General features: G+C 36.9%; 1 protein-coding gene and 1 long non-coding RNA gene across 3 annotated transcripts; one reads left to right on the plus strand and one right to left on the minus strand.

The window, feature by feature from the left end:
- Nucleotides 1-1,236: 1,236 nt before the first annotated feature.
- On the plus strand, nucleotides 1,237-21,257 carry LOC123767631 (proton-coupled folate transporter). 2 transcript variants are annotated; one of them, XM_045757457.2, is made up of 10 exons: nucleotides 1,237-1,580; nucleotides 5,255-5,368; nucleotides 7,340-7,550; nucleotides 8,666-8,814; nucleotides 10,642-10,838; nucleotides 11,112-11,266; nucleotides 12,559-12,792; nucleotides 15,262-15,345; nucleotides 15,562-15,718; nucleotides 17,246-18,227. In XM_045757457.2, exons 2-10 carry the CDS (start codon nucleotides 5,267-5,269, stop codon nucleotides 17,454-17,456), a joined length of 1,500 nt encoding a protein of 499 aa, XP_045613413.1. In that variant the 5' UTR covers nucleotides 1,237-1,580; nucleotides 5,255-5,266; the 3' UTR covers nucleotides 17,457-18,227. The 2 variants fall into 2 exon arrangements, with proteins under 2 accessions (XP_045613413.1, XP_045613412.1); XM_045757456.2 differs by having other exon boundaries at nucleotides 1,271-1,618; nucleotides 17,246-21,257.
- LOC138355463 (uncharacterized) lies at nucleotides 11,918-27,544 on the minus strand. The gene is made up of 2 exons (XR_011223940.1): nucleotides 27,411-27,544; nucleotides 11,918-12,057 (listed from the first exon to the last, which is right to left on the minus strand). It is a non-coding gene; the product is annotated as an uncharacterized lncRNA (long non-coding RNA).
- Between the last annotated feature and the right edge of the window lie 273 nt (nucleotides 27,545-27,817).

A 27,817-nucleotide genomic window follows, 5' to 3' on the forward strand; every position in this document is an offset into this window, starting at 1 on the left:
ATTTTATATTTTGAAAAAAAAATACTAGTGTGTAACAATGGGTCAGCGTACTGTCTACTTATTTTTCTCTCGGAATTTATTTATAAACAGGATGAGATTGGTTGCACAAAAAATACCTCACATAGGATCTATATTGAGGTTATCTTGAGATGATTTCAGGGCTTAGCGTCCCTGCGGCCCGGTCCTCGACCAGGCTTCCTTTTTATTACACCCGCCCCAGGAAGCAGCCTATAGCAGCTGTCTTAACTCCCAGGTACCTATTTACTGCTAAGTGAACAGGACCATCAGGGTGAAAAAAATCTGCCCATTTGTTTCCGCCTCCAAAGGGGATCGAACCTGGAACTTTAGGACTACAAATCCCGAGCACTGTCCACTCAGCTGTCAGACCCCCTATGAATATGGCTGCACAATAAAATACTGTACCTCACATAAGATTAGCATGGCTGCACAAAATACCTCACATAGATGAGTATGGCTGCACAATAAAACGCCTAACAGGATGAGTATGGATGCACAATAAACTATTGCTCACAGGATGAATATGGGGTGGATAATAAACTACCACTCGCAGGATGAGTATGGGGTGCATAATAAACTACCCCTCACAGGATGAGTATGAGGTGCACAATATATTATCACTCACAGGATGAGTATGGGGTGTACAATAAACTACCACTCGCAGGATGAGTATGGGGTGCACAATAAATTACCCCTCACAGGATGAGTATGGGGTGTAGAATAAACTACCCCTCACAGGATGAGTATTGGGTGCACAATAAACTACCACTCAGGATGAGTATGGGGGACACAATAAACTTCCCCTCATAGAATTAGTATCGGGTGCACAATAAACTACCACTCACAGGATGAGTATGGGGTGCACAATAAACTACCCCTCTCAGGATGAGTATGGGGTGCACAATAAACTACCCCTCACAGAATGAGGTTGGATGCTAATACAGTATTTATAGTCGATTAATGTCACCCCAATGAATGAAATACGACCTTATTTAAGGCGTGCTATTAAACAAGTAATTTAAATAACTCGTTTGTTAGATAATATATAATACGTATATCCACAAGGTGTTTTAGAGAGGCCTATAATGCAGAAATATATTATTTTTTAACCTTGGAAATCTATGAAGGAACTTCAATATGGCGTTCTCCTTGGAACCATATGAAGGAACTTCAATATGGCGGCCAAATAACGTCATCAAATTTATATCCTTCCCGCCCGCTATATCTCTGCGGTGCTCCCAACCGTGTGTTTACATGAGTGTTGTGAGGAGTGTCATGAGGGTGTGGCCACTCACTCATGAGGACCCCTCACCGACCCCTCACTGGTGACCAGCGTGGGTCATGGAGTAGCTCATGCACCAGGCTGTACCATGTCTCAAGATCATTTATAGAGGCTCCTAAGACAATTAGAGGCTCTTGAGACCATTTTTTTGAGGCTCTTTGAAATAATTAGAGTCCCCGGGACCAGGCTCTTGAGACAATTAAGAAGACATTTTTTATCATTGAAGGTGTTCAATACATACCAGAATTACAGCACGTGAGGGTCATACATGCAGAAATAGGTACTATACATGGTATTCATTCACTGGTAAGACAAAAGGTGCGTAACTGTGAGGAATATTTCGAGGCATGTCTACGCAGTCTTATTTATTTAAGTTATTCCTTAATAATAAATTTACTTGTAGGACCTGGTATGGGTGCACAAAGCACCCTTAACTAAGTTAAAAATGCACAAATTCAACTGATTGTTAATTATACACTGGTAAAGTATGTGGAATTTTAAATTGTAAAATATTTGTAGAATCTGTTAAGAAATTATTATTTTTTTTTTATTAACAAGCCTAGGTACTCGCCTAGTTGTGCCTGCGGGGGTTGAACTCTGGCTTTTTGGTCCTGCCTCTCAACTGACAATCAACTGATGTACAGATTTCTGAGCCTACTGGGCTCTATCACCTCTACATTTGAAACTGTGTATGAAATATTGCCAGAACAACCATGGACATCTTCAAAGAGGAAACTATTTTGTTTCCTCCAAGGAGTTCCGGACCAACCGGTCTGTGGTGGGTATGTGGGCCTGCAGGCCACCCCAAGCAACAGCCTGGTGGACTAAACTCTCACAAGTTAAGTCTGGCCTCATGCTGGGCTTGGGGAGTAGAACTCCTAGAACCCCATCAAGCAGGAGTCAGCCGCCACCACATCACTTCCTAGTGCATTCCATTTACTAACTAATCTGACTAATCTGCCTGCGGGGCCGCTCCAAGCAACAGCCTGGTGGACCAAACTCTCACAAGTCAAGTCTGGCCTCGGGCCGGGCTTGGGCAGTAGAAGAACTCCCAGAACCCCATCAACCAGGACACTGAAAAAGTTCTTTCTAATGTCTGTGTGGCTCATTTGGGTACTCAGCTTCCTCCTGTATTACCTTGTGGGTGTACCACCTGTGTTAAATAATCCATCCTTATTTACACTGTCAATTCCCGAGATTTTTGTATGTGGTGATCATGTCTTCCCGAGCTCTTCTGTCTTCCAGCAACGTGAGGTGCAGTTTCCTCAGCCTTTCCTAGTAACTCATGCCTCATAGTTCTGGGGCTAGCCTAGTGGCATACCTCTGAACTTTTTCCAGCTTCGTCTTGTGCTTGACAAGGTACGGGCTCCATCCTGGGGCCACATACTCCAGGATTGGTCTTACATATGTGGTATACAAGGTTCTGAATGATTCCTTACACAAGTTTCTGAAGGCAGTTCTGATGTTAATGAGCCTCGCATACGCCGCCGATGTTATTCTTTTGATGTGGGCTTCGAGAGACAGGTTTGTTGTGATATCTGATCTTTATCTATCTGAACTCTTAGATCTTTCTCTGTTCATTTCATAAAAAACTTCATCTCCCATTCGGTATCCAGTGTCTGGATACACAACAATGTGCTGCTAGCTTATGTGAAGATGGAGAAATAAAACAAAGTCAATAAAAGTTGGCATTATTATTCAGTGGTGCATTTTGGAGTGGACCATAAAATATTGGGAAATGAGCAGTAATTTCTCATTCTTCCCAGCTTGTTGCTGCCTTTTGATAATTACTGCTCAGAACTATTTCATTATGTACATTCCCATTATGAACCTCACCCACTCTAATGATTTTGGATATATAGCATACACTTTTATGGAATACTACATTATTTGGATTATGGCTCAAGAAGCTCTGTGCACTATTTGAATGGATACAGAAACTTTTGTTCATAAGATTGTTTAGCAATACAGTAGTGTTATTGTTATTGAGTTAGGGGTAGCTATAGCGTGGCCCTGTGTACCTCATTTCTTCCCATGTAAGGAAAAGCTCAAAGGTCAGAGTTAATACATTGCCTGTGGGCAGAATTACTTCTACACCCTGTGGCAGATTATCACAGCTAGGCACATGCTTGGTGGCCCTCGGTGTCCCATGGGGAGGCGAGGAACAGAGCCCACACTACGCACAAGACAATCCACCAGAAGACTATCGACATGCAGTGGCCCCAGAGAATAAAGGCATCAGGCATCCTGTGACACTGAGTAGTCAAACAAAGTCAGAGCCTAATGATAAAATCAATAAGGCCCCTCCAAAATTCTAAACAAAATCAGGAAAAAGGAAGCAGTGTCTTCCAGAATTACTTCCTCATTTCTTCCCATGTAAGGAAAAGCTCAAAGGTCAGAGTTAATACATTGCCTGTGGGCAGAATTACTTCTACACCCTGTGGCAGATTATCACAGCTAGGCACATGCTTGGTGGCCCTCGGTGTCCCATGGGGAGGCGAGGAACAGAGCCCACACTACGCACAAGACAATCCACCAGAAGACTATCGACATGCAGTGGCCCCAGAGAATAAAGGCATCAGGCATCTTGTGACACTGAGTAGTCAAACAAAGTCAGAGCCTAATGATAAAATCAATAAGGCCCCTCCAAAATTCTAAACAAAATCAGGAAAAAGGAAGCAGTGTCTTCCAGTGACCTCTGACAGAGCAGTCAGGTGTTCACAGCTGCTTGAGCACACACGAGGAGCCTACCAAGACCCGCTAACTCCTGGTACCTCTCCAGCAAGCCACCAGTGGACACCATCTCCTTCCCCACTCCCATTAAAACCAGCCAGAAAAACTGAAAAAATCCATCAACTTCTCTATGACTCCAAGCAATAAGTAATAATAATAATAATAATAATAATTTATTAACAAGAAGGTACAGTTGGTTAGTGAGATTACATAAGATTGGTATTTGTACATTCATGCAAAGCCACTAACATGCATAGCATTTTGGGCAGGTCCTTAATCTAACATATCAGGTAAGATGAAAAGATTCATTGTAGCAAGGTTTTATATTAACAAATAACTAAAATATACATTGACAGAGGTGATTACACTGGTAAAGATATGCTGTATGTCTTAAGTACTAATATTGGGAAGTGGGTAGTACAAGGTAGTGTGAGTGTTTGAAACACAAGGCAGGATGAAATTTGGTACGTTTTGGTTTTACTTTTGAATAGGGCATAGGTTGGACAATTTTTTTAATTCGTCAGGGAGTGAGTTCCAAAGACTAGGTCCTTTTATTTGCATGGATGCCAGATGTCATATAAAGCAGATCATTGAAGAGGAATGCCAGACAACAGTATCAGAACCCAAAGGGCTCTAACTGAATAACATTGGCCAGAGGTCCCCAGGTGTCCTTTTTTATTATGTCCTGTTCTAACATAGAGCTCAGCTTTAAGTCTCAACTGTACTTTTGTGTCCCAGTACCTCCCCAAAATTTCCTTCCTTAAGATAGCAATAAGAGTGCTTGCATGCTCCAGTTCAATTGCCTTCCATTCCTGCTTATAGGATGTTCATGTCAGGGAGAATGTGAGCTAGTCCTACTCAGGGAACCCAGTTTACATGACTATATTGCCACCTGGTGGTGATCTAGGGTAGTGACTGGTCGGCCAAATAACAGTTAATGAGTTTATTATCGAGTTAATCGAGTTTATGTGAATAAGCTTTTAAGCGGTTCTTAAGTGGTTTTCCTTGTGCCAGTAGCCTATAACTTTGCATGGATGTTGCAAAAGACCCATGCTGTACTGGTGTAGAATATTTGACTGCATGAGGTTGTCCAAGGCACCAGCAGGAGGAATTTTCCTAAACAGCTTAGTATCGTGCTTAGAAAGTAGTCTTTCATATACAGTATAGCAGACAAAGCCAATGTATAAATTGAGTGTTAAACAGCCAAATTTCTCTCAACAGGATTTTTAAATCATGGCGATTGGATGCAAGGTCACGGTTGAACCTGTACTGTTCCTGTACATGTTGGCAGTTTTCATGCTGCACCCTGCTTTACAAGATCTTATATACACAAAGGTAAATAGTGTTCATGTATGGCTTTTTTGTTTTTTTGTACAAGAATTGAGTTAATATTTTGTATGAAATATGTACAGTAATTAAATTAAGTACAATTATTTAGTTAAGAGTTACCCATAATTGTTATTAGAATAATAATGCAATACTGTACTATGCTCAAATACAGTGTTGAAATTAGCAGACTGAAGGTTAACAGGATAGGCTTGAGTAGGTCTTCCTTATAGGGATGTCAGCACATGGAGATTGATTGATGAAAGGACAAAATGCATGTGGTATGGTAATACATAGCCTAGGCTAGAGAGAAAATTTAATGTGTTCAAGAACTGAAATACAGTACTGTACTCCAAAACACGATACCTGTATTATCTTCCTTCATATATTTTGTACTGTACATACTTGCTGATTACTAGTACATCAGCAAGTATGTACAGTACATATGTACATTTCCAGGAGGGACCCTTAAATGACTCTTTGAGCTTACCTCTGGCATCAACAAGCCTTCAACCAACAAACCCATGCATCACCTACCGGGACCCAGGACCAGTCTCTCGCTTGCTATGAATTGATGGGGAGCACTGGATAAAAGATCAACCTCAAAACTGGGGAAACGCAACAGAAAGCATAAGCACAGCAAAACAAGATACTATGGCCAGGGTAGGGGTTGGCTGACACTTTCCAATACCCCACCAGAGGAAACTTCTCTGGGGGATTGCTATGTTTATGTACACTTGAGAATTTGGTGCATGATAGCCATTCTTTGCCCTGGGCCCCCTCTTCTCCTACTGTTTTTTCTGAAAATCTGACCTCCTTTATCAAGTCACTACTGTGAATAAGCTTGAGGAGCCACTGAAGGGGTCCCTCCAACAAATCAAGCATTAAATATTATGAAATACCTTTTTCTGGTGGGACCTAAGTGGTTACCCCAACCCCACCCCTGTTCTCTTCTTCTCCATGGGGCTATGGAGTTTTGTATGGTGTCTCCAGAGTGAGGAGGAAGATTAGCTGAACTTCAGTTGACCTGGGCTGCCACCTACTGGTGGTCAGGTGCATCACAGTCAGGGTATTTACCAACAACTGTTTGCCTTGTTTATCTTGGAGTACATCATTTTCCCTCAAACAGTCACTTGTTATGTGCCTGGTCTTTGAAGTGCATTATCCTCAATTTTATGATTGATCTCTGATCCCCTGCTTCCCTCGTCACATAGAATGAGTCAAATTCTGGTTCTTGCTCCCAGTAGGTGACAAATTGGCCTTAGTGGCCTGGTGTGTTGGGCTAAGGCTTCCTGGTACCAGAGTTAAGCTATGGGAGCCAAAAAGGGTCCACAAGAAAAGGGCATTTCATTACATGCAATGCAATGCAATGCAGTATTCACAATGGGTATCAGCATGTGAAAGGACATGCCATAGTCAATTTCAGATTAATGTTGAAACCTTTATTGGTGAAGAATTACTTAAAGCAGTAATTAAATGTTGGGATAATTTCTTTATAACAAGAATTTTTAAAGAGAAAATAAAATAAAATGTAAACACATAGAGAAGGCTTAGAAAGGTTGAGACAAAATAAACACTACTGTTTTTCCATGTGTTGCCTAACAAAAATAGGTTACAATACATAAGCAAAATAATTACAGCATGAATCAAGGTAATAGCTAGCAGTGGTAATATTGTAATAATAATAATAATAATTTTATTAAAATTACTAGTAATAGCATTATTGTATACAGAAGTAGGCTCTCTAGTTATGAAAATTGCAAATTAAGTATTACAGATAACATACATGTAATGCTGAGTTAAATATAAGGCCTCATACATGGTAGTACTGTAGTGAAACTTATTGTAGATTGTTAATTAATGCTCAGTAATGTATTACTCGAGTAAAGCTGTATTTAGCAGTCTGGACATATTTGTGTGTATCTAGTTTTTTTTACCAATAGAATGGTAAAATTATTTAAAGCATTTTGAATATTACAGGTTTGTCTTCAAGACTACAATCAGGGGATATGTGATAACTTGTATGCCCCAGAGAACCATGCAGCTCTTAACACTGTTCAGACTGGTTCTTCCCATTGGGTTCAAGGTTCTGTCTTCATGCTTGCGGTTCCTTCCATTGTAACAGCTCAGTTCCTTGGCTCGTGGAGTGACACATATGGGCGTAAAATACCCATGCTCTTGCCTCCAGTAGGTGAGTGTATTAAAACTTGATGTGTAACTGATACCAAAGTTCTCTCAGAGAGAACATTCAGCACAGTGAAACAATTAAGATTAGCATCATCCATTTTTTTTTTATTAAACTAGTAAGTACAAATAAGGCTGCATAGTAACTAATTAAAGATCCCAAGTTTCTCTCAAGGTGACCAGTTTTGTTAGGCAAATTGCAGGCTCCTTTTGACTTATATTACCATGTATCTAGGAAGAGTGCCTCAGTAATGACGGATAAGAGGAAGAATGTTGGTCGTGCACCATTCTCCATGGCTCCTCACCTTTTACTGCTATACATCATCAGTGCTTTTCAAAAAGTAACAAATTGGATGAGCAGGACAATTCCATCATCAAGGGAAATAAAAAGCATGGTTGTACATCATTTGTCCCAAAAATTTAGGTTTTATATGTTGATATTTGGTGGTTAGGTTATCTTGAGATGATTTCAGGGCTTAGCGTCCTCGCGGCTCGGTCCTCAACCAGGACTACTTTTTGTTACACATCCCCAGGAAGCAGCCCGTAGCAGCTGTCTACCTCCCAGGTACCTATTTTACTGTAGATGAACAGGTGCATCAGGGTGAAAGAAATTCGGCCCATTTGTTTCCGCTTCTACCGGGGATCGAACCCGGAACCTCAGTACTACGAATCTGAAGCGCTGTCCACTCGGCTGTCAGACTGTCAGGTCTGGGAATGAATCCTCCATTTATAGCAGTGTGCTTATGGGAAATGTGGTTTTGAATTATGGACATCAGACTTTTTCATGTCTTTTCAAAATGCATTCCAATCACATGTTGGGGGTCTGCCTGCATCGAAATACACGAGATAGCTTTCCCTTTAATGGCGTTTATGCTGATTTGTTCCATTTTGTGAAGACATAATGAACAGTTTCAAAGTGTCCATTGATTATACACTTCTTTTGGTTCAGGGTCTACTCGAAAGTTTCTATTTTTTAATTCTGAATTCAAGAGTCCTTTGGTAGCATGGAAACATAATCAGCTAAGCTCTTGTTAAATACATTAACAAAATTTAAAGTGTAAAAAAGCTTTATTGAAAAAATAACTTGGGAGTTTATAAAGTTGTTCTTTCTACATTCAACAGGTGCAATGTTTGCCAGCTTGCTGTACATTATAATGAGTGTTCATCTTAATGAGATTCCTGTGTCTGTCATCCTACTGGCATCATTCATCAGTGGCATATGTGGAGGCTTCACCTCCTGCATCATGACATGTATGAGCTATGTTGCACAGGTAAGCTGCATGCAATTTTGTACAGGAGAAATTGGGAAGATATAACTTAATCTGAAGATGGAAATTATGATCTTTTGTGTTCCTAAATATGTTTAGGAATTGTTGGAAGGCAGTAGCAAAATTTGACTTGGAAAAAGTTGTTAAATGCAGAACAATATTGAAGGCATTATTGTTCATTTCTGAATGTTTCCCATGCTCTGTGTACTAATATCACTTGACAAAATGTTAATTTCAATCTGTCATGATAGACATCTACTAGGAGAACCTCTCTGTCAAGACATTTCACCATCATCCCCAGTATTTCCCAAGATCTTGCCCCTAAAGCTTATTTTTCAACAGTAGGACCATGGCCCCTCTAATGGTGTAAATAAAGCCAGCAATTCGACTTTCCTATACCTCATCTCTTATTTTTTTTTACTTTAGATTTGTATGAAATACCTTGGAAACCCATTCAATTACATAATTAAGGAGGTATGGTCTCATGAATATACAGTACTGTACTGTATTCAGAATATCATTTGTGGCACCTCCAATGATCTAATTTCAAATCTACTCTGAACAATATCTACTATTGTACTTCTAAAGTGAAAACCAGCTGTACAATTTCTTCCAACTTGGCCCATTATCTCTCTCACCCCAATTTTTTTTTTTTTAAGATTTAAATTTTGTTATGGGTGTATCTCTATAAAAAAATATTTAAAGAGATGTGGGTCAGTACTGAGAACTCGTCACTCTCAAAATGCATTATTTATATTATATATATATATATATATATATATATATATATATATATATATATATATATATATATATATATATATATATATATATATATATATATATATATATATATATGTCGTACCTAGTAGCCAGAACGCACTTCTATGACTAGTATGCAAGGCCCGATTTGCCTAATAAGCCTAGTTTTCATGAATTAATGTTTTTTCGACAACCTAACCTACCTAACCTAACCTAACCTAACGTTTTCGGCTACCTAACCTAACCTAACCTATAGAGATAGGTTAGGTTAGGTTAGGTAGGGTTGGTTAGGTTCGGTCATATATCTACGTTAATTTTAACTCCAATAAAAAAAAATTGACCTCATACATAATGAAATGGGTAGCTTTATCATTTCATAAGAAAAAAATTAGAGAAAATATATTAATTCAGTAAAACTTGGCTTATTAGGCAAATCGGGCCTCGCATAGTAGGCTGAGAAGTGAGTTCTGGCTACTAGGTACGACATATATATATATATATATATGTCGTACCTAGTAGCCAGAACTCACTTCTCAGCCTACTATTCAAGGCCCGATTTGCCTAATAAGCCAAGTTTTCCTGAATTAATATATTTACTATAATTTTTTTCTTATGAAATGATAAAGCAACCCTTTTCTCTATGTATGAGGTCAATTTTTTTGTATTGGAGTTAAAATTAACGTAGATATATGACCGAACCTAACCAACCCTACCTAACCTAACCTAACCTATATTTATAGGTAAGGTTAGGTTAGGTAGCCAAAAAAAGCTAGGTTAGGTTAGGTTAGGTAGGTTAGGTAGACGAAAAAATATTAATTCATGAAAACTTGGCTTATTAGGCAAATCGGGCCTTGAATAGTAGGCTGAGAAGTGCGTTCTGGCTATTAGGTACGACATATATATATATATATATATATATATATATATATATATATATATATATATATATATATATATATATATATATATATAATCTGTTTAACTATATACTGTGCCTGCATTCAAAGCTTTATTTTTTAATTGTACGTGAAATTTTTATTGTTTAAATTAGAAATTCGCTATCAACAGGTTAGCAGTTTCCATGCAAGAACAGTACGCGTGGGGATACTGGAGAGTATGATTTTTGTGGGTGGAACAATTGGGCCGCTGTTGGGAGGATGGGTCCAGAAAGTTGGTGGAAGGTCCTCCACTTTCACTTTTATCATGACATGCCATGCAGCAGTTGTCATCTATATTGTCACATTTGTTCGCAATATTCCCCCAAGGTTTGTAAACCCATCTGGGTCATTGATACAAAAGTTATTAATAGTATGTAATACTGTATAGCAAAGCATGGAAGCTATTTTTGTAGAATTCTTTGATGTTCAAATTTAATATTTTAGTCTTAGTTTAACATAAAATTAATTTCACTTTAGAAAATGCATGTGCATGTTTTTGAGAAAGGGTATTGTAATGTTGAAATATGTTTTGTCATTGGAGGGATACGATCTGAGGTTTTATGTATGGATTACATACATTTGAATTTTTCAAAAACTCAGGCATCCCCCGCAAAATTCATGGATTCGTAGTGGCTGTACTTTCCAACACCTGAGAGAATGTGCGGGAACAGTGGTGAAGGAGAGGCAAGAAAAACGTCGCACATACCTGCTGTGGTTGCTTACTGCTGCCACAATTATTATGATTTGTACTGCTGGTAAGTTTAGTTGGAAATTGCAGCTGTATGTGTTGATCTTTTACATTTGGTTGCCCCTTAAATAAGATCCAGTGGACTATAAGAGTCAGGCTGGGGACATTCTCGATACTGGGGTCTTAGGCAACTTTTCAAGCATTCCCTTTAGGGTCTTTAACCCCAAAAGTTTGTCGGGAAAAACTCTTATATAATGATACATTTGCACACAAAAATTAAGGACAATTCAAAGAAACACAAATATATAAGTATTTTACTGTTTTTGTGCTATGGGGCCTTGGAGGTAACCTCTGAGTCAGGCGAACACTTCTCACTGAAGCAAACAAACATTTGTTCCTCTGAGCAATATGCACCCAACACAAACTATTTGGACCAGCAGCAATTTGTAAAGAGTGAGGACCCACTGTATTTACTGAAAGAATATCAATATCAAAATTGCAGTGCAATAGGAAAAACTAAAATGATCAAAGTGTTCAATTTGTGTATTGGTGAATGATGCAGAACTTATGAGCTGAAGCAGCAGTGCTGCACTATGCTGCACTATATTGGAATGATTAATAGGTTAGGTATAATGATTAATACTCATGCTTGTACATTGATGACAGTGTGCAGTTGTACAGTACAATAAAAGAGTGGCATAATCAAATATTCAATAACTGATTTATTAAGGTTTATTAATCTCCCAGGGGCGGGAGTCCCCCAGAGGCGGGAGTCCCCAGGGCCGGAGTCCCCCAGGGGCGGGAGTTCCCCTTAATTACATTTTCAGACCATTGCTCTCATCTTATAGTATGGAGATTCTATAAAGTAAGAGAGTACTTCACACATTTTATATCAAATTAAAAAGAAATATTGTTTACATGTAATTGAGGTGTGGTGTAATTTTTTGTATGTAAAAATGTGGCTATGCCCTGAAGGCAGCTCCTAAATGGAATGTGGCATTATATATATGAGAAATTTGATTTACAAATGTCAGCAGTATTCCAAAAATTGTAATTGCAGAGTACAGTATACCCATAATAATAATTATATTAATAATAATAATAATAATAATAATAATAATAATAATAATAATAATAATACTTCATTTAAAATATGCACACAAAAGAACATAAGAGGTATAACCATAGGTATAGAGGTTGCACATTAAATTAAGCCATTACTATGCAGAGTGTTTCGGACAAAAGTTAGAATAATTGAGATACAAATTATTTATAGGTATAATGGGGTAAACAGTACTAAATGAGAAGTAAGCTAATATATGTATTGTACAGTACTTATTTCATTGTTTCCCATTTCAGGTGAAATGGACATATCTTACTTGTATGTTAAGGATACCCCAATTCAATGGCCTTTTGAAAAGTACACGTGGTACTTTTCACTGAAGTATGGTCTTGGGGCCTTGGCACTGATAGGTATTCTTCCATTTTGCTCCAAAGTACCAGACATGATCCTAGCTCTGATTGGCCTGACAAGCAAGCTAGTGGGGCTGGTGCTTTTAGGAATTGCTTGGGAGGATACTTCAGTCTTTGTCAGTAAGTCCATAATCCCTGCCACTTGTATAGTCATTAAGTTGTGTTAATAAGACCTTGGGAATCTGTCTTCATCCAAAGTAGCTGTAATTTACACAGTTCTTAAACAACTATATGAGCTTCAAATAAAAATATTGCAGTAAATGTTTTAGTAAAGAAATTAGACTTAACATATTTTGCCATCTATTCAATATGAGAAGGATATGGTAAGTAAATTCATGTTAATATTGATGATGTTAGTCACAGTACAGTATTGCGTGTTATTTAGCTTGAGGCATATCTTTGAGAGCCTTGAAACAACATTACCCACTACCATTATTTCCTTCACATACCATTACCACTAGAAATATCATTACTGTTCAGTACTACCATCACTGCTACTATTACAATCCCTAAGGAAAGTCAAATTAGAACCCCCCATGGGAATGAGTGACCACAGTGTACTGACATTTGATTATCTGGTGAAAGTAAGAATAACCTTCCCAAGGAAAGGATCAAAAAGCAAAAGGCTGGCATACCGAAGGGAAAACTATGAGAATGAGAACACTTCCAATAGGAATACCATGGGAAACAGAGCTCAGAAACACATCCTTACAAGGCATGATGGACTTCATCACCCAAAAGTGTCAGGAAGACAGGTTTATCCAGACCCAAAAAAAAAACAAAAATTAAAAGCAAAAGGGGAATCAATGATTCTATCAGGCATCTAAGGAAGCAAGACAGCTAAGTACAAGAACATGGAGAAACTACAGAAATAACAGAACACCAGAGAACAGAGGGAGATACCAGAGGGCCAGAAATGAGTATCTCAGTGTGAGAAAAAGAGTGTGGAGAAACAGCATTAAAATGACAGCAAATAAAGCCAATGCCCAATCAAAACTGCTACACAGCCACATCAAGAGGTAAAACAACAGTGAAAGAACAGGTGATGAAATTGAGAAAGGAGAGGCTGGGTACACAGAAAATGACAAGAGGTGTATGAAGAACTCAACAGAGACTCCAGGAGGTCTTCAAAATATCACAATGAGAAGTTCCTGAACTAAGAAAGGTGGTGATAAACTAAACAACCTTGGAGGATACTGAAATTACCAGCGATGAGATTAGGAAATATCTGACACAATTGAACGTGACTAAGAGTGTTGGACCCTATAGAATCTCCCCATATTGAGATGTTGTATGGAGACATACAGTATCGAAGTTTTCAGTTGTTACTTTGTGATGTAAATCAGAGAACTTTTTTTTTTTATGGATGTAATGTTCCAGCCAAGGATGGATAACTTAGTTATTTGTGCAAAAAGTTGGTGCAGAAGCACTTTATATGATCTTTAGAAAAAGATCAAAGATATGCCACCAGACTAGGCCTCGAACTGAGAGGTATGAGCTAGGAGGAAAGACTAATGGAATTAAACCTCATGACACTGGAAGACAGAAGAGTTAGGAGAGACATGATTGCAACCTACAAAAATTTCAAGGGAACTGAGAGGTTAAAGGCAAAACTATTCAGCACAGGTAGTACATGAACAAGGGGACACAGGTGGAAACTTAGTACCCAGTTGAGCTGTAGGGACGTTAGAAAGATTTTAGCGTTAACAAATGGAATGCACTAGGCAGTGATGTGGTGGAGGCAGACTCCATAAACAGTTTCAAATGTAGATAGGATAGAGCCCAATAGGCTCAGGAACTTGTAAATTAGTTGACAGTTGAGAGGCAGGACCAAAAGAGCAGAAGCTCAACCCCCCACATGCACAACTAGGCGAGTATTATTGCCTACCACCATTAGTGCTCCACCACCAGTACCTTCTGTGACCATAATGCCAGCCTGTTCCATTGCAGTCCTTGTTGTGTACTCATTACAGCACCCTGCTAACATTGTAACCCCAGGACAATTGCACCGCTTTGCATCGTAAGATATAACAGCCTGGAGAGACCTCTCTGTGATTGGCTACAATACACTAGTTGGCTACAATGAAAGCATTTCCAATTTATTGTGTTTAAAATGTATATAAAATATCATTACTTGTCAGCAATACAATTTGTATTGATGAGAAGAGTAATAAAGATAATGATAAATAGATGTGATTGTAATGAAAATTGTATGCAAATTAAAGTAGATACTAAATCAAATTAAAAAAAAAATATGTAATTTCTTTGATCTAAATTTTACCAGCCAAATTACCAGCTAAATACCAGCCAAATTTATTTGGCTGGTATTGTCTTGTAACACAAGGTAGTTTAGTGTTTTATTTTCAAAATAAAAATGTATTGCCTGACTGAGCTAAGTTAAAGCTATGATAGGGAAAAGGAAAGCATACAGAAAGATACAAATGTATAATGTATATGTCGGATATAGTTGTGCGATTTTAAAAATGCTGTGAATGAAATGGGCTCTTTAGCTATCATAAACATGAGTGCTTTTTGATAGGTTGAATGAAGCATTATTATTATTACTGTAGTAAAATCACTATTCTACAGGTGCTGCTTTAGCTATGTTAAGCACCTGGCCCCTTCCAACTCTCAGATCTGCTATGTCGAAGTTAGTGGAACCTAATGAGCAAGGTAAGACAATATGTTGATATAAATTTATTACAGTAATTATTAAATAACCCAGGTAGGAATACCTTATGGTTTTGGCATTATTATGTTTGTTATTTTTATATATTGTTGGGAGGGTGTGAGGAGGCGAATGATCTAGAGTAATGGCCTAGTACTGTATCAATGTAGCTTGCATATGTGCATTATGAAGGTATATATATTGTTATTGTTCTTTTGCAGGCAAACTGTTTGCATGTGTTGCACTGCTGGAAAATGCATGCACACTAGTTGCTTCAGGAGTGTTCAACAGTGTGTATCCCGCAACACGACTTATGTTCCGAGGGTTTACATTCATAATGGCAGCTGGCTTTCTCATTCTCCCTATCATTATCCTAAGGTAAGTATGAATAATGGTTCATTTTATTCTTCGGTTAATGATCATTGTTTAATTTAACATTGCTCTATGGACCAGACAGTTGTCCATATTCTTCACCTAGTTCACTTCTAATGGCTCTCAAAAAAATAGCTAAACTGTAACATATATTTAATTGCAAACATAACCAACTATTAAGAGAGCACAAAATATCAGGAGCTGGGAGTGAAAGTGATGAATAATTTTCTTAAAATTATGATTTGAAGGTTGATCAAATTTTTACTTTTGTCCTGCTTACATGTTGACCAAAGAAAATTAACTCTTAAGCACTTATTGGAACAAAAAGCTGCACCTTACTGTCAGAACTGTATTGGTCTGCTTATGGTCACTCTTTCCTCTGATGGAATGTCCTTATTTTCGTGTTTTAGAATTTTTTGTCTTGTAGTTCCTATACACTACATGTAAATTGGGAAAATACTTGATGAATTTGACTTTTTTTATTTTTTTATAGCAACCATGTAATATCTTATTACTGTCATATTGGCATCTTGAATGATTTCTAGAAACTTTTGTATATTCTGTGCCAATAGACGGTGTTATATGGTCAATTTATTATGTGGGACCTCCATGTCAGAGCTGCATGCTTGAGGGTTAATCTTATAAAGGTTGTAAATGTCCTGTATTTACAGGATTATATGTATTTACATATATTTTAATGATATAGGATAAAATATCCTGAGATATTATCTTGTAAGTCTATTTTATGCTTATGCTGCAGACACATTAGCAAAATTTTGCTAATGTGTTGCACAGGTGACTGGTTTGGTGTTATACTGTACTCTGAGATCCTTTGTGTATATGTGTGTGAATGTAATTACTTATGTGTAGTTACAAAGTGACATCGATGCTCGTGGTGTTTTGTTCCCTGTATCTTTGTTCTATAAAGATTTCAATCACAGTCGCTGGATTTGGCATACATTACCCCTCACATTTAATATATTCAGTCTGTCTACCATTATGCTGTACAGTACAGTATTTGCAAAAATGTTGTTTGTGTCTGTTTTATTTGAGATTACAATTGGTATAAATAAGCCAGATTAAGGCTATCCTATTTCCTGTCTGATGAATGATATATGAGGAGGAGTGAGCGTGAGAATTGATAGTGACAAAATTAGTTTATCACCCCAATCTTTAATTCAATAGTTAATATTTACATGAATTTTGTTTTTATGATAATATTTAGAAGACAGACAAGAAGTGAAGGAAACGGGTAAGAACAGACAGGAGAGTTCAATATAAAAAACATCTCATCCTGGGTATTACTGGGTCGAGGAGGGAGCCAAAAAAAATGGCACCCTCATCTATGGTGTGATGTGAACGTATTGCGAGTGTTCGCTCCATTATAATAATGTGCCCGGTTTAACTTTTGAGTCCCTAAAGAAAAACCATGCTACAGTGTGTTAAAAATGTACTATATAAATACTATATATGCATGCTATATAAGGATCCCATATAGTCACTGCAGTGTAATCAGTGTAATCTTCATTACAGTGTCTTGCAAAAAGCGTTAAAACAATTCAGCAAGTATGACTCGGTTGAACTGGCCGAAGAGGCTCGAGAAGAGTTTGAAGAATTGGACTGTGAGAGGGAGCCATCACCTACAGTTCAAGAGGAGGTAGCTCAATCCCAAGAGGAAAGTGGGTTAGTAACTGAAGGTAATACAGAAAACAGTCAGATTGTCAGAGCTGTAGATGATGTATAGTTGAAATCTGGTTCTTGTGCACACACACTTTCTTAGTATTTGTAGTGTATGAATTAGTTTTGGTAAAAGGGACTCTAGTAACAACTTTCCTATAATTTATTTAAGTAAATAAATACCTCTTTACTGAAGTATTCACTTATAGTAATTGTATTTTAAGCACTGCATGATGTGTTCAATCTGTATCTGTTATTATAGCATTTGGTATTAGAAACATCATTAGCATGTTATAGGTCAGATAATATCATTTTGATAAAATAACTATTGTACATTACAGTAATGTAGTTAAGTTTGTATAATAGAACAGGGGAAAACAATTATTTAATATAAGGGTTATGGAATGGATGAATTATGGCATATACAGAAAATTTAAGTGGACTAATACTAATGCGAGATACAAATACCAATAGCTACATGCTTTCCGGATGCTTCGGGACCCAGACTGGATGAGTATTGTGTTGTCCGGAAAAGTGGTTTGTCATCCTGAATATTTAATGGAAAATCTTATTTTTCTTTATAATTTGCCAGCATGAGAAGTTCTGATATTCTTCACCACTTGCAAAGGTGAAGAATATTGTTGAAGCTCCTGAGCCATCCACCAGTACACAAACACTGCTCTGGAATTTTCAGTGACGTGAAATTACCTGGCTTTATCCACCAGCAGCCAGCCTTCTACTGGCTTTTTCATATCTTCATGCTTCTGCCTGTACCGCTTTCACACTGTATGCAAACATATGAGTCACAATAACGTAGCTGAAGAGACGATATCCAACCCACACATCTGAAAATGTCAACATTTCGGTCCATCCTGGACCATTATCAAATCGTGTAACACTACCTTAGCTATTCACTGCCTTTCTATTACCTATTGCTTTATCACTTTCCCTCCAAGAAAAGTCAAAGATAGTATCTTTAGTCTTAATAATGTGTGAAAGCATCGTCCTGTTTGCACACATCACTTTTCAAAATGCCACTCTCCACCACCTTTACTCATTTTACTTTCTTCTGCTTGTAGAAACCATCACTGATAAATTACCTGCATTTGTAGTAGACATGGTGGATGATCATATTTTGCTGACATGTCTAAGAAAATCATTGGAATGAATGCTTCAGTGTTGCACCACAAAGCAAAAATGCTGTGATGCCTTGCTGCCACTCATTCTCTCCACTTTATAACATTTTTATTCAGACCGCAAGCCTAATAACTTTTTTGGTAATTATTCGGCCCATCATGGAAACGAGAAACTGACATACCTGAATAAGTTGTGTCTGGTAAGCACTTGGCTATATGTATTTACTGTTTTTTAGACAAATTACAATTTAGAATTTGGGTACAACATGACAGAATATATATAAGGCTATTTTGAAATGATAAGATTCTTTTAAATACTGTATATATAATTATCGGTGATTTGCCGAAACCATTGTGTCATCAGCTCTTCACCGTTATAATTACATGACAAGTTCCATGCTGAAGCCACGTGTATTTAATGTACTCATCTCAACAAAAAGTTACTTTTGCAATAATGATTTTGTTAACATTTATAATATATTTTACAATATTTACCATTCAATGATCAACACCCCCACAGCCCAGGCTCTGACCAGGCTTCCTAGTCTAGGGTTAATTCCAAATTTGTTTACCATCTGCTATGTGCGAATACTCTGTTAACAAGCAACTTAATGTGAAAATTAACTTGTCGAGAGATTGTAGGGACACTCGTCCTCAGAAGCACCTCCAAGTGTCCTTGCCAGCAATGTACTGTATAACATTAGTTTTGTTTAAAACTAGGAAGAAAACAAGAAGACTCATAATTTATTTGTATACTTTTTTTAAAATTAGGATTTAGATTAAAAGATTTACTACTACTTTTGAGAGGTCTTTATGAAGATCATTTTCTAAAAAAGATTTGTGTTATGTTGTTGACTATAACCATGTAACATGTAGCAAAATATTTGTTCCAAAAAATATTGGAATGCTTTAATATACACACCAGAATGCAGTTCCTGGAGCCTGCCATAAATTAAGAATTTGAAGTCATGCTATTCAACATTCTTTTTCATAGTGTCAGGTTTGTTCTATTCACACTTTGATATGTATATGTTGAATCACAGTTGTAAGTATACTCAGGTCTAAAATTAATATTTTATGTTAATTATTGAATTGTTTAAGAATAGTTTCATAGCATTCTTGGAACCAAAATTGTTGTGTATTAGTTGTCTGTTGATCCAAGGTGTTCCAAAAATTGTGAAGCATCCCTTGGTAAATGTATATCAAAGTGTTGTGTTTTTTACCTCTTTAAAGGCTGACCTTGATTATAGTAAATATAACTCAACTTCAGTTTAAAAACAAATAAAAAAATAAAGTTTCTACAGTGGTGTGTTGCTCAGCTCAGTATAACAATATCTAACATATGTCTTCCTACATATGGAGCATAAATGAAACATGTTTAAATTAAATGTGTGAGACCAAAGAGATATTGTATGGGAGCGCATCTTGTTAGGAACTTGTTTTGCAGCCAAAGAATTATTTACACAGGTTGTAATCATCTATGTTTAGTGTTTTAGTGTTTTTAGCTAGTAGGATGTTCCATACTAGGCTCTATATGTTAAGTGTTCTTTAGGTATTATAATTGAATTTATAATTTATAAGTTAATCAATTAACTTGGTGCTATGGTACTTTGTTAAAAATACTCAAATGCAGCTGCTAATTTAAAATTTAGAATTGCTCTTCAGGTATTGTATTATGAACAGGCTAGTTAAACATTTTCTATTTGTAAATGTTTGTATAGCAGCCATTGGAATATACATATGCAAGATGTTTTGCAATAAAAATAAGAAATAAAAACTATAAGGAATGGAGAACAAATAATTAGCTAGAAATATGTATCAATATTCATACTGTGTTGTAAAGAATTTTGAGGCATTTGTATTTTAACAAAATATTTGTAGGACATGCTTCTTACTCACTTGAGAAACTTTGTTCCTCAAGGATATGAAGGTACACAACACACCAAATAAGTAATAGCAATAATTCTTGCACAAAGGAAATCACAGTAATGTGATATATCAATGAGAAAATTGATTGGAGCAATGTGCAGGTTTGAACCAGCGACCTGATAATCCCAGCTGCGAACCTTACCCTTGGATGACAACATGGTAAAAGTTTTACAACCTGGAATTAATCTCAGGTGACTGCTTCGAATTCCCACATTGTTCAAATTTTCTTAATGTTTCTTATGTTAAAGAAACATCATGTACGGGACATTTCTGTGCTCTATCATTTAGTTGTCGTGGTGGTGGTAGTTATTGTTCGTATCCTCTACGACAATTGGCTTATATTTATAAATCTTGTACCTTTATGCAGAACCTAGTTTTCTCCCATACATAGTCTTTGTGAAAATCTCCTGAAATGGTGTCAATACCTTCATATCACCTAAATCTTCAAAGCGAAGAAGTTTACTAGAGATAACTGGCACAGTTCTATAATAAGAGCACTAGCCCGGTGTCAATTCATAAAGCCTGGTTGAAAGAGAACATTTGAAAATGGGAACTTGTGGACATTCAAGAGAAATGGATTACCCCGAATAGTCTTCATTTGTAATAGTTTATTTGACTTTGGCATACAGTTATTATATATGCATACGAGGCAATGTTTCTCTCTACTGAGACCATTTTGGAAGGGATAAGCCTCATGTAGATTCATCCTTGCGTATTTCATCTTGAGGGAATGATAAATTACATCAAATATTTCCTAAATGAGTTACAATTAGTTAGCTTTCATATTTACTTGCGACCCAACCAGTTTTCTACAGGAATTAACCATTGTTAATATATATTTAATATTACAGGTCAGTGATTGATATGAAATTAAGCACATGTACAGTATGGTGCAATGCATAATATACTATAAAAGCCTAAATTAGAATAATCAAGACATTTATATAGCTAAAATTAGACAATTATCAAGAGTTTAGTACTGTGTACAGTAATTTAAAAAGCATTGCAATTTTTGTATTGTTTATTTCCGTGTGAAATTGAGGGAAAAGACACTAAATACTGTAGACAAGAAAAATACCATAGTTATAAAGTTTGTTTTTTATGCATTCCTGTGATTAGCAAGTTGCTTATATTTTACATGTGATGTGAAATGGCATTTCCTAGAGTAAGATGTGTAACTAATTTTAGGGTCTTGAAAAGATGAGGACTGGCTGTCCAGAGACCTTTGTGAATAATACTCCATAATTCTAGTCTGTTTATAGAATATGCAGTACTGTACTGTAGTAGTTTCATACACTTGAAATTTTGTGCTGTTTTTGCATATCGTCTTTGATAGAAGATTTGATATAACTCCATATATTTATATTACTGTATTAACATTTAGTTTGTTTCCATTAATATTGTTGCCCCAAGAATTTTGTAGTTTTATATTGGCTGTGTTTTCACAATGCATTATGGAACACCGACATTTTTAATGTAGGGTATGTGAATTATGTATCAATATGAAGGCCTTTTCCAGGAATTCTTTTTGTAATACAGTTGATTAGAAAATTTGTTCTAGAGCTTTAAAATATTATTTACATAATGATACCAATATTAAAGTCAATCCATTCGCTTCCAACCAAACAATTTTAATAACATTAATGCTGTAATACCAGGTACTATAGTCAAATATTGGTAGTACCAGCATTGTAAATGGAAATTGTCATATTTTTAATTTAATCTTAGTTACATTATCTCATCAATCCTCAGTTGCAGACATTGCAAAAAGAAGTCATGTTTGAGATGGCAGTTCTTTTGATACTATATACCGTACATATAAACATCAAAGTTAAATTTTATAGAAAAAAATGATGATTTAAATGCACAGTTAATACATATCAATATTTACAGAATTGGTATCTTGTGTGGGAAGAACAAGTGGTCTGCAATATGGAATGTTGCTCAAGTTTTTTTTTTAAGTGCAATACATGCACTGGTATTTTAACTCTACCATACTGCTCTTACAAGCACTTATTTTAATCTCTAGCCATTTTTGTGTGTATATTTAGTACACTATTATTGAATTTTCATTGTAAGTTTTGAGGCAAAGAAAGCATGGCTAATTATACAATTTGCACTTTAATTGCTAATTGAGCACTATGAACTTCATACATTGCATGTTATTTTAGAATAATACTATGTCTTTATAATGCACAATTAAACTAATTTTAGTTTTACAAATATTGTTCAGTAAATTGTTATCCAAATACTGTCTAGACCTTTTAAAAGATCGGTACTACTTTCTTGGGTTCCAAGAACCTAATAAGTAGTTGTATGATTAAAGATTTTGGAAATACAGTTCAGTTCAGTATTACAATACTACTGTAATAGAATATTATACCGTAAATATTTATGTAATGCACATAACTGTAGTACCGAACTGTACCATAATACAAAATTGTACTGCAGTGCAGTTAAATGCAGAATTGTGCTGTAGTTCAGAACAGTTCTTAACTTAGTACAGTTTTGTATTTAACTTTACTATAATCAGAACTGGTTTTGTAATGCATGATTGCAAGGCAATGCAGCTCTGTTTTGTATTATAGTTGTACATTTCAGCACAGTTCTATAATGCAATCAATAAAGAGCTAATAAGTGCAGAACTGTAATACAGAACAATTCTGTATTGCATCACAGTTCTGCAAAAATGTACTGTAATACAGAACAGTTCCAAATTACAGCAGTTATGCCTTACAAAATTTTGCATTGCAAAACAATATGTTTGCATTACAACAGTTTTGTAATGCTGAAATGTATTGTAGTACCATTCTAGATTAGAAAATTTTTACTGTATTAGAAATGTATTCTGCAATGGAGACCTGTATTGCAATGTAAAACTGTAATTGAGAGGTGTTCAGCATTCAGATCTGTTTCTGAATTACATTTCTGCATTACAGTACAGCACTGCATTATGTTAATGTCTATTTTACATATCTGTATTCCAGTCATATATTACAGGACAAGTTTTACATTACGGCACAGTTCTGTTTAACAATACAATTCATCATTGCAATTACATTTTATTGTTCACAGTAGTTCTGTATTGTATTACATTACAGTGTAGTTTTACATTATAACAGTTCTGCATTGCAGAACTATTTTTTGATAATTGAAGCTTATGAAGTTATTGTAGAAAGTTATATATTTTGACAATATATAGATATGTGATGTGACTTTTTAATCTTTGTTTTCTAATAAGTATTTTGAAAATACAAATTTTGTTACATTAATCTTTGATTTTCCTGAGGCTATGTTTGGAAACAGCTTCATGCCAGGCATGAAGTACAGTACAGAATATGGGGGAAGATGACAACAGTATTTATCTATCAGTGACTATGGGGTTAGGGGGAGATCTAGCTCCTTATGCCCCTGTAGCACAAGGGAAGCACACTTTCTTGCAAGGGATTTCAGCCATCAGTAATTGGAGACCTGTGGCCAGGTTCATGAAGCAGTTACGCAAGTAATTACGAACGTGAATATCTTTCCTCAATCTTTGATGGCTTTGGTTACATTTATTAAACAGTTAACAAGCATGACAACTTGCCAATCAACTGTTATTGTTATAAACAGCCTCCTGGTGCTTTGGAGCTCATTAACTGTTTAATAATTGTAAACAAAGCAGCTAAAGATTGAAAAAAGATGTACAGGTTCATAAGTGTTTGTGTAGCTTCTTTGTGAATCTAGCCCCTGGTTGTGAACTAATTGCTAGTTCATGCTCCAGGGAAAACTAGGTGGAAAAAATTGAATTGAATCTGAAATAATGTAAATAAAAACAAACCAAACTTTTGTATACAGTACTCATTGATTCTAGGGATCAGGAGGTGCAGTATACTCTAAGCACAAAGTGGAGCTGAAGGCTGAAGTATACACTAAGCAAGACGTGGGGGTCAAGACAGAAGTACACATTAAACATGAGGTAGTTATAAGAGCGAGAACTTTATCAACACTAAAGAAAAAGACTTTTCAACACTGTCCCTTTAAACATAAGGGGCATAACTGGCCGTTCTCTCACAGTTTTTAAAAGAGAACTCGATAAATACCTCCAAAGGATATCTGACCAACCAGGCTGTGATTCTTATGACAGGCTGCGAGCAGCTGCATTGTACAGTCTGATTGATCAGACCACCAACTAGGAGGCCTGGTCACAGGGATGTTCATCCTCGTAACTAACACAAGATAACCACAAGGTAAGGTACATTAAGCACTAAGCAGAGGTCAAGGCTGAGGTATACACTAAGCACGAGGTGGTGGTCAAGGCTGAGGTATACACTAAGCACAAGGTGGTGGTCAAGGCTGAGGTATACTAAGCACAAGGTGGTGGTCAAGGCTGAGGTATACTAAGCACAAGGTGGTGGTCAAGGCTGAGGTATACACTAAGCACAAGGTGGTGGTCAAGGCTGAGGTATACACTAAGCACAAGGTGGTGGTCAAGGCTGAGGTATACTAAGCACAAGGTGGTGGTCAAGGCTGAGGTATACTAAGCACAAGGTGCTGGTCAAGGCTGAGGTATACATTAAGCACGAGGTGGTGGTCAAGGCTGAGGTATATAGCAAGCATCAGGTGGTGATCAAAGCCGAGATAGTCACTAAGCATGAGGTGGGTTAAGGCTGGGGTATACATTATATATGAGGTGGAGGTCAAGGCATTAGGCGTACACTGAGGTGGTCAAAGCTAAGGTATACACTAAGCATGAGGTTTACACATTTTTATCAGATTCAGTTATAGACGTAAAATATATGAATAATTTTGCTGACAAAGTTCACATTTGTCGAGATCAACTGACCGGTAAAATTTTGGTGGTCTTGAACTCTCCAGAGGTTTACAGCACTTTAACCTATCAAACTAAATCGATATTCAACTTAACATACCGTTCTTTCGTATACCGGGGTTTAGGTATTATCAGAATGGCAACGGATTTAATATTTCATTCTTGATTACACAACCACTTAAAGCAAAAAGGCGCAGCAAATTAAGCGAAGTCAAACTAATCTCATTAAAACATAACCCGTTAATTAGGATTTAGTAGGATGGTTGACCGGACAGAGCGTGTCACGCGTGCATACATACGGCGACCTTGTCTTACCCGGGCTAAACACAATATGAGGCGGTCGTCCACAGGATGTCTGCGGCTTGACCCTTTCTCCAGTGACCTACATCAGGGTCGAGCTGTCTGCCGGCCAAGAGCAACAAACAGTCTTCTGACCCATTGTCTGTTTTCTAAGTGCTAAAAAGCGTAATTTATTCTGCGCAACACATTCTTTAGAATGTAATTGTTGTGAGGATGACTTGAGTAGACTATAGGCAAGAGGAATCCACGTGGAAGTGTGAGATGCGACGTATTTTATATACTGAAACCGGCTCTTTATACGTGGCAGGGTCCTTACCCCCCCATCCCCAAGACACGCTGACCGCACCCCCCCCCCCCAAACCTCCAAGAACCCCCAACCCACCCATCCATGCAAGCCCCCCCCCCCCCACACCACCCATACCACGCCGCTCATACGAATTCAGAAAAACAACCACTTCAGAATTGAGGTCCTGTCCGGACCCTTGCGCTCAGGTATTTTCTACTGCAGTCTACCTCCGAGGCCCATACTTAGTCTACAGATCCCGTTAAGAATGTTATCTGCTGAGTACAAGTCCAGCGCTCAAGAGTCGTTATTAATTCACCCTCACATAACTGTCAGGTCTCTCTAGGACATGACATTATAATCTAAATAACTACGGTAGTCAGGTTTATTTTTAAATCTAACTCTAGAAGCACTTTATATCTGAAGGACTATATATATATATATATATATATATATATATATATATATATATATATATATATATATATATATATATATATATATATATATATCTTAATACATATCTATTGTATGGGAATTAAGGCTTATTCTCTTACATATATTTAATTTCGAGTTTTATTGGATTCTGTCAGTGCAAAGGTGTTCCTTGACGGTAAACTGGTCGTTTACTACCTCGTAAATGTTGCCAGACAAGTTTGAATGTGTTTACATATCTCCTCTAGTAATTGTTTGTATATATATTCTTATTATGCTTGCGTGTCTATATTTATATCAAATCGACCTATTTTTTGTGATATATGCTACATATCTTTCTATATATATTTTCCATCCATTTCTTAACTGGATCCGCTTCATGCAGGGTTGATGTTCAAACCCCAATTTACTTATTAATGTAGCAATCCATCCTCCTATTTGTAACTATTTTGACCATCGTCATGCAATTAGAATTTGATACTCTTTACTTTATTATATAGAGTCCGGAAAACAAATTAAAAACCAAATTGAGCTATTCCTAGGCCTAGGATAGCACATATACAGTACTAAACAAGGCCTAGGATGGTTAGCTTAGGTTAGGTTTTATCAGCAACATAAATACTGGACCTTTTCCGGTTTTCTAAATGCAATAATACCAAATTCTACTTTCTAATTGTCCATTACGTCAATATATACATACACAAGGGTCTACATTGCTACTATGAGTACTATCTATATAAACAAGAGAGGGGGAGAGGCCTGCAATTAATGTAGACTATACTGTACACACACAGAAAACGATTTATGTATTGCGTAACTAGCAGTCTCCGTGGTGTAGTGGTAAGACACTCGCCTGGCGTTCCGCGAGCGCTATGTCATGGGTTCGTATCCTGGCCGGGGAGGATTTACTGGGCGCAATTCCTTAACTGTAGCCTCTGTTTAACGCAACAGTAAAATGTGTACTTGGATGAAAAAACGATTCTTCGCGGCAGGGGATCGTATTCCAGGGACCATAGGATTAAGGACCTGCCCGAAACGCTACGCGTACTTGTGGCTGTACAAGAATGTAACAACTCTTGTATATATCTCAAAAAAAAAAAAAAAAAAAAAGATTTTTTTTATCCTTACCTCTGAAATAATATTAAATATGGGTAAGACGCAGCTTGGAATAGTGGTCCAGGTCTGACACATGATCACTGATGATGTCCATGACGGTGAGGACGGAGGCGCATGACGGCCATGATCTGGGTAAACACGCCGACCAACGGTCACTGACTCGTGCGGCTGGCAGCAAGTATCGACACACCTTCCGATATGCAATTAAAATGAGCTTACATTCAACAGTACAGTTATACGCTCTGTTTGGATGATTTATATATGATAATAATTAAAAAAAAATGGTGTGTCAAATTAAAAAATGTATAATGAAATCATTAGGCTGTGTTAATTTAAGTCCCTAAAAAGTATGGTCAACACTGAGTTTATGGTGGTCGGTCAACTAGGCTGTTCCTTGTCCACGACAGTGTATAATACAT

Source organism: Procambarus clarkii, chromosome 67 (genome assembly GCF_040958095.1).
Source record: "Procambarus clarkii isolate CNS0578487 chromosome 67, FALCON_Pclarkii_2.0, whole genome shotgun sequence".
NCBI lineage: Eukaryota > Metazoa > Arthropoda > Malacostraca > Decapoda > Cambaridae > Procambarus > Procambarus clarkii.

Coding starts and splice junctions, on each gene's coding strand:
- LOC123767631 (XM_045757457.2), top strand. CDS start 5,267: ATGGCGATTGGATGCAAGGTCACGGTTGAACCTGTACTGTTCCTGTAC. Junction 12,793..15,261: donor GGATACTTCAGTCTTTGTCA/GTAAGTCCATAA, acceptor ACTATTCTACAG/GTGCTGCTTTAGCTATGTTA. Junction 15,719..17,245: donor CTCCCTATCATTATCCTAAG/GTAAGTATGAAT, acceptor TCTTCATTACAG/TGTCTTGCAAAAAGCGTTAA.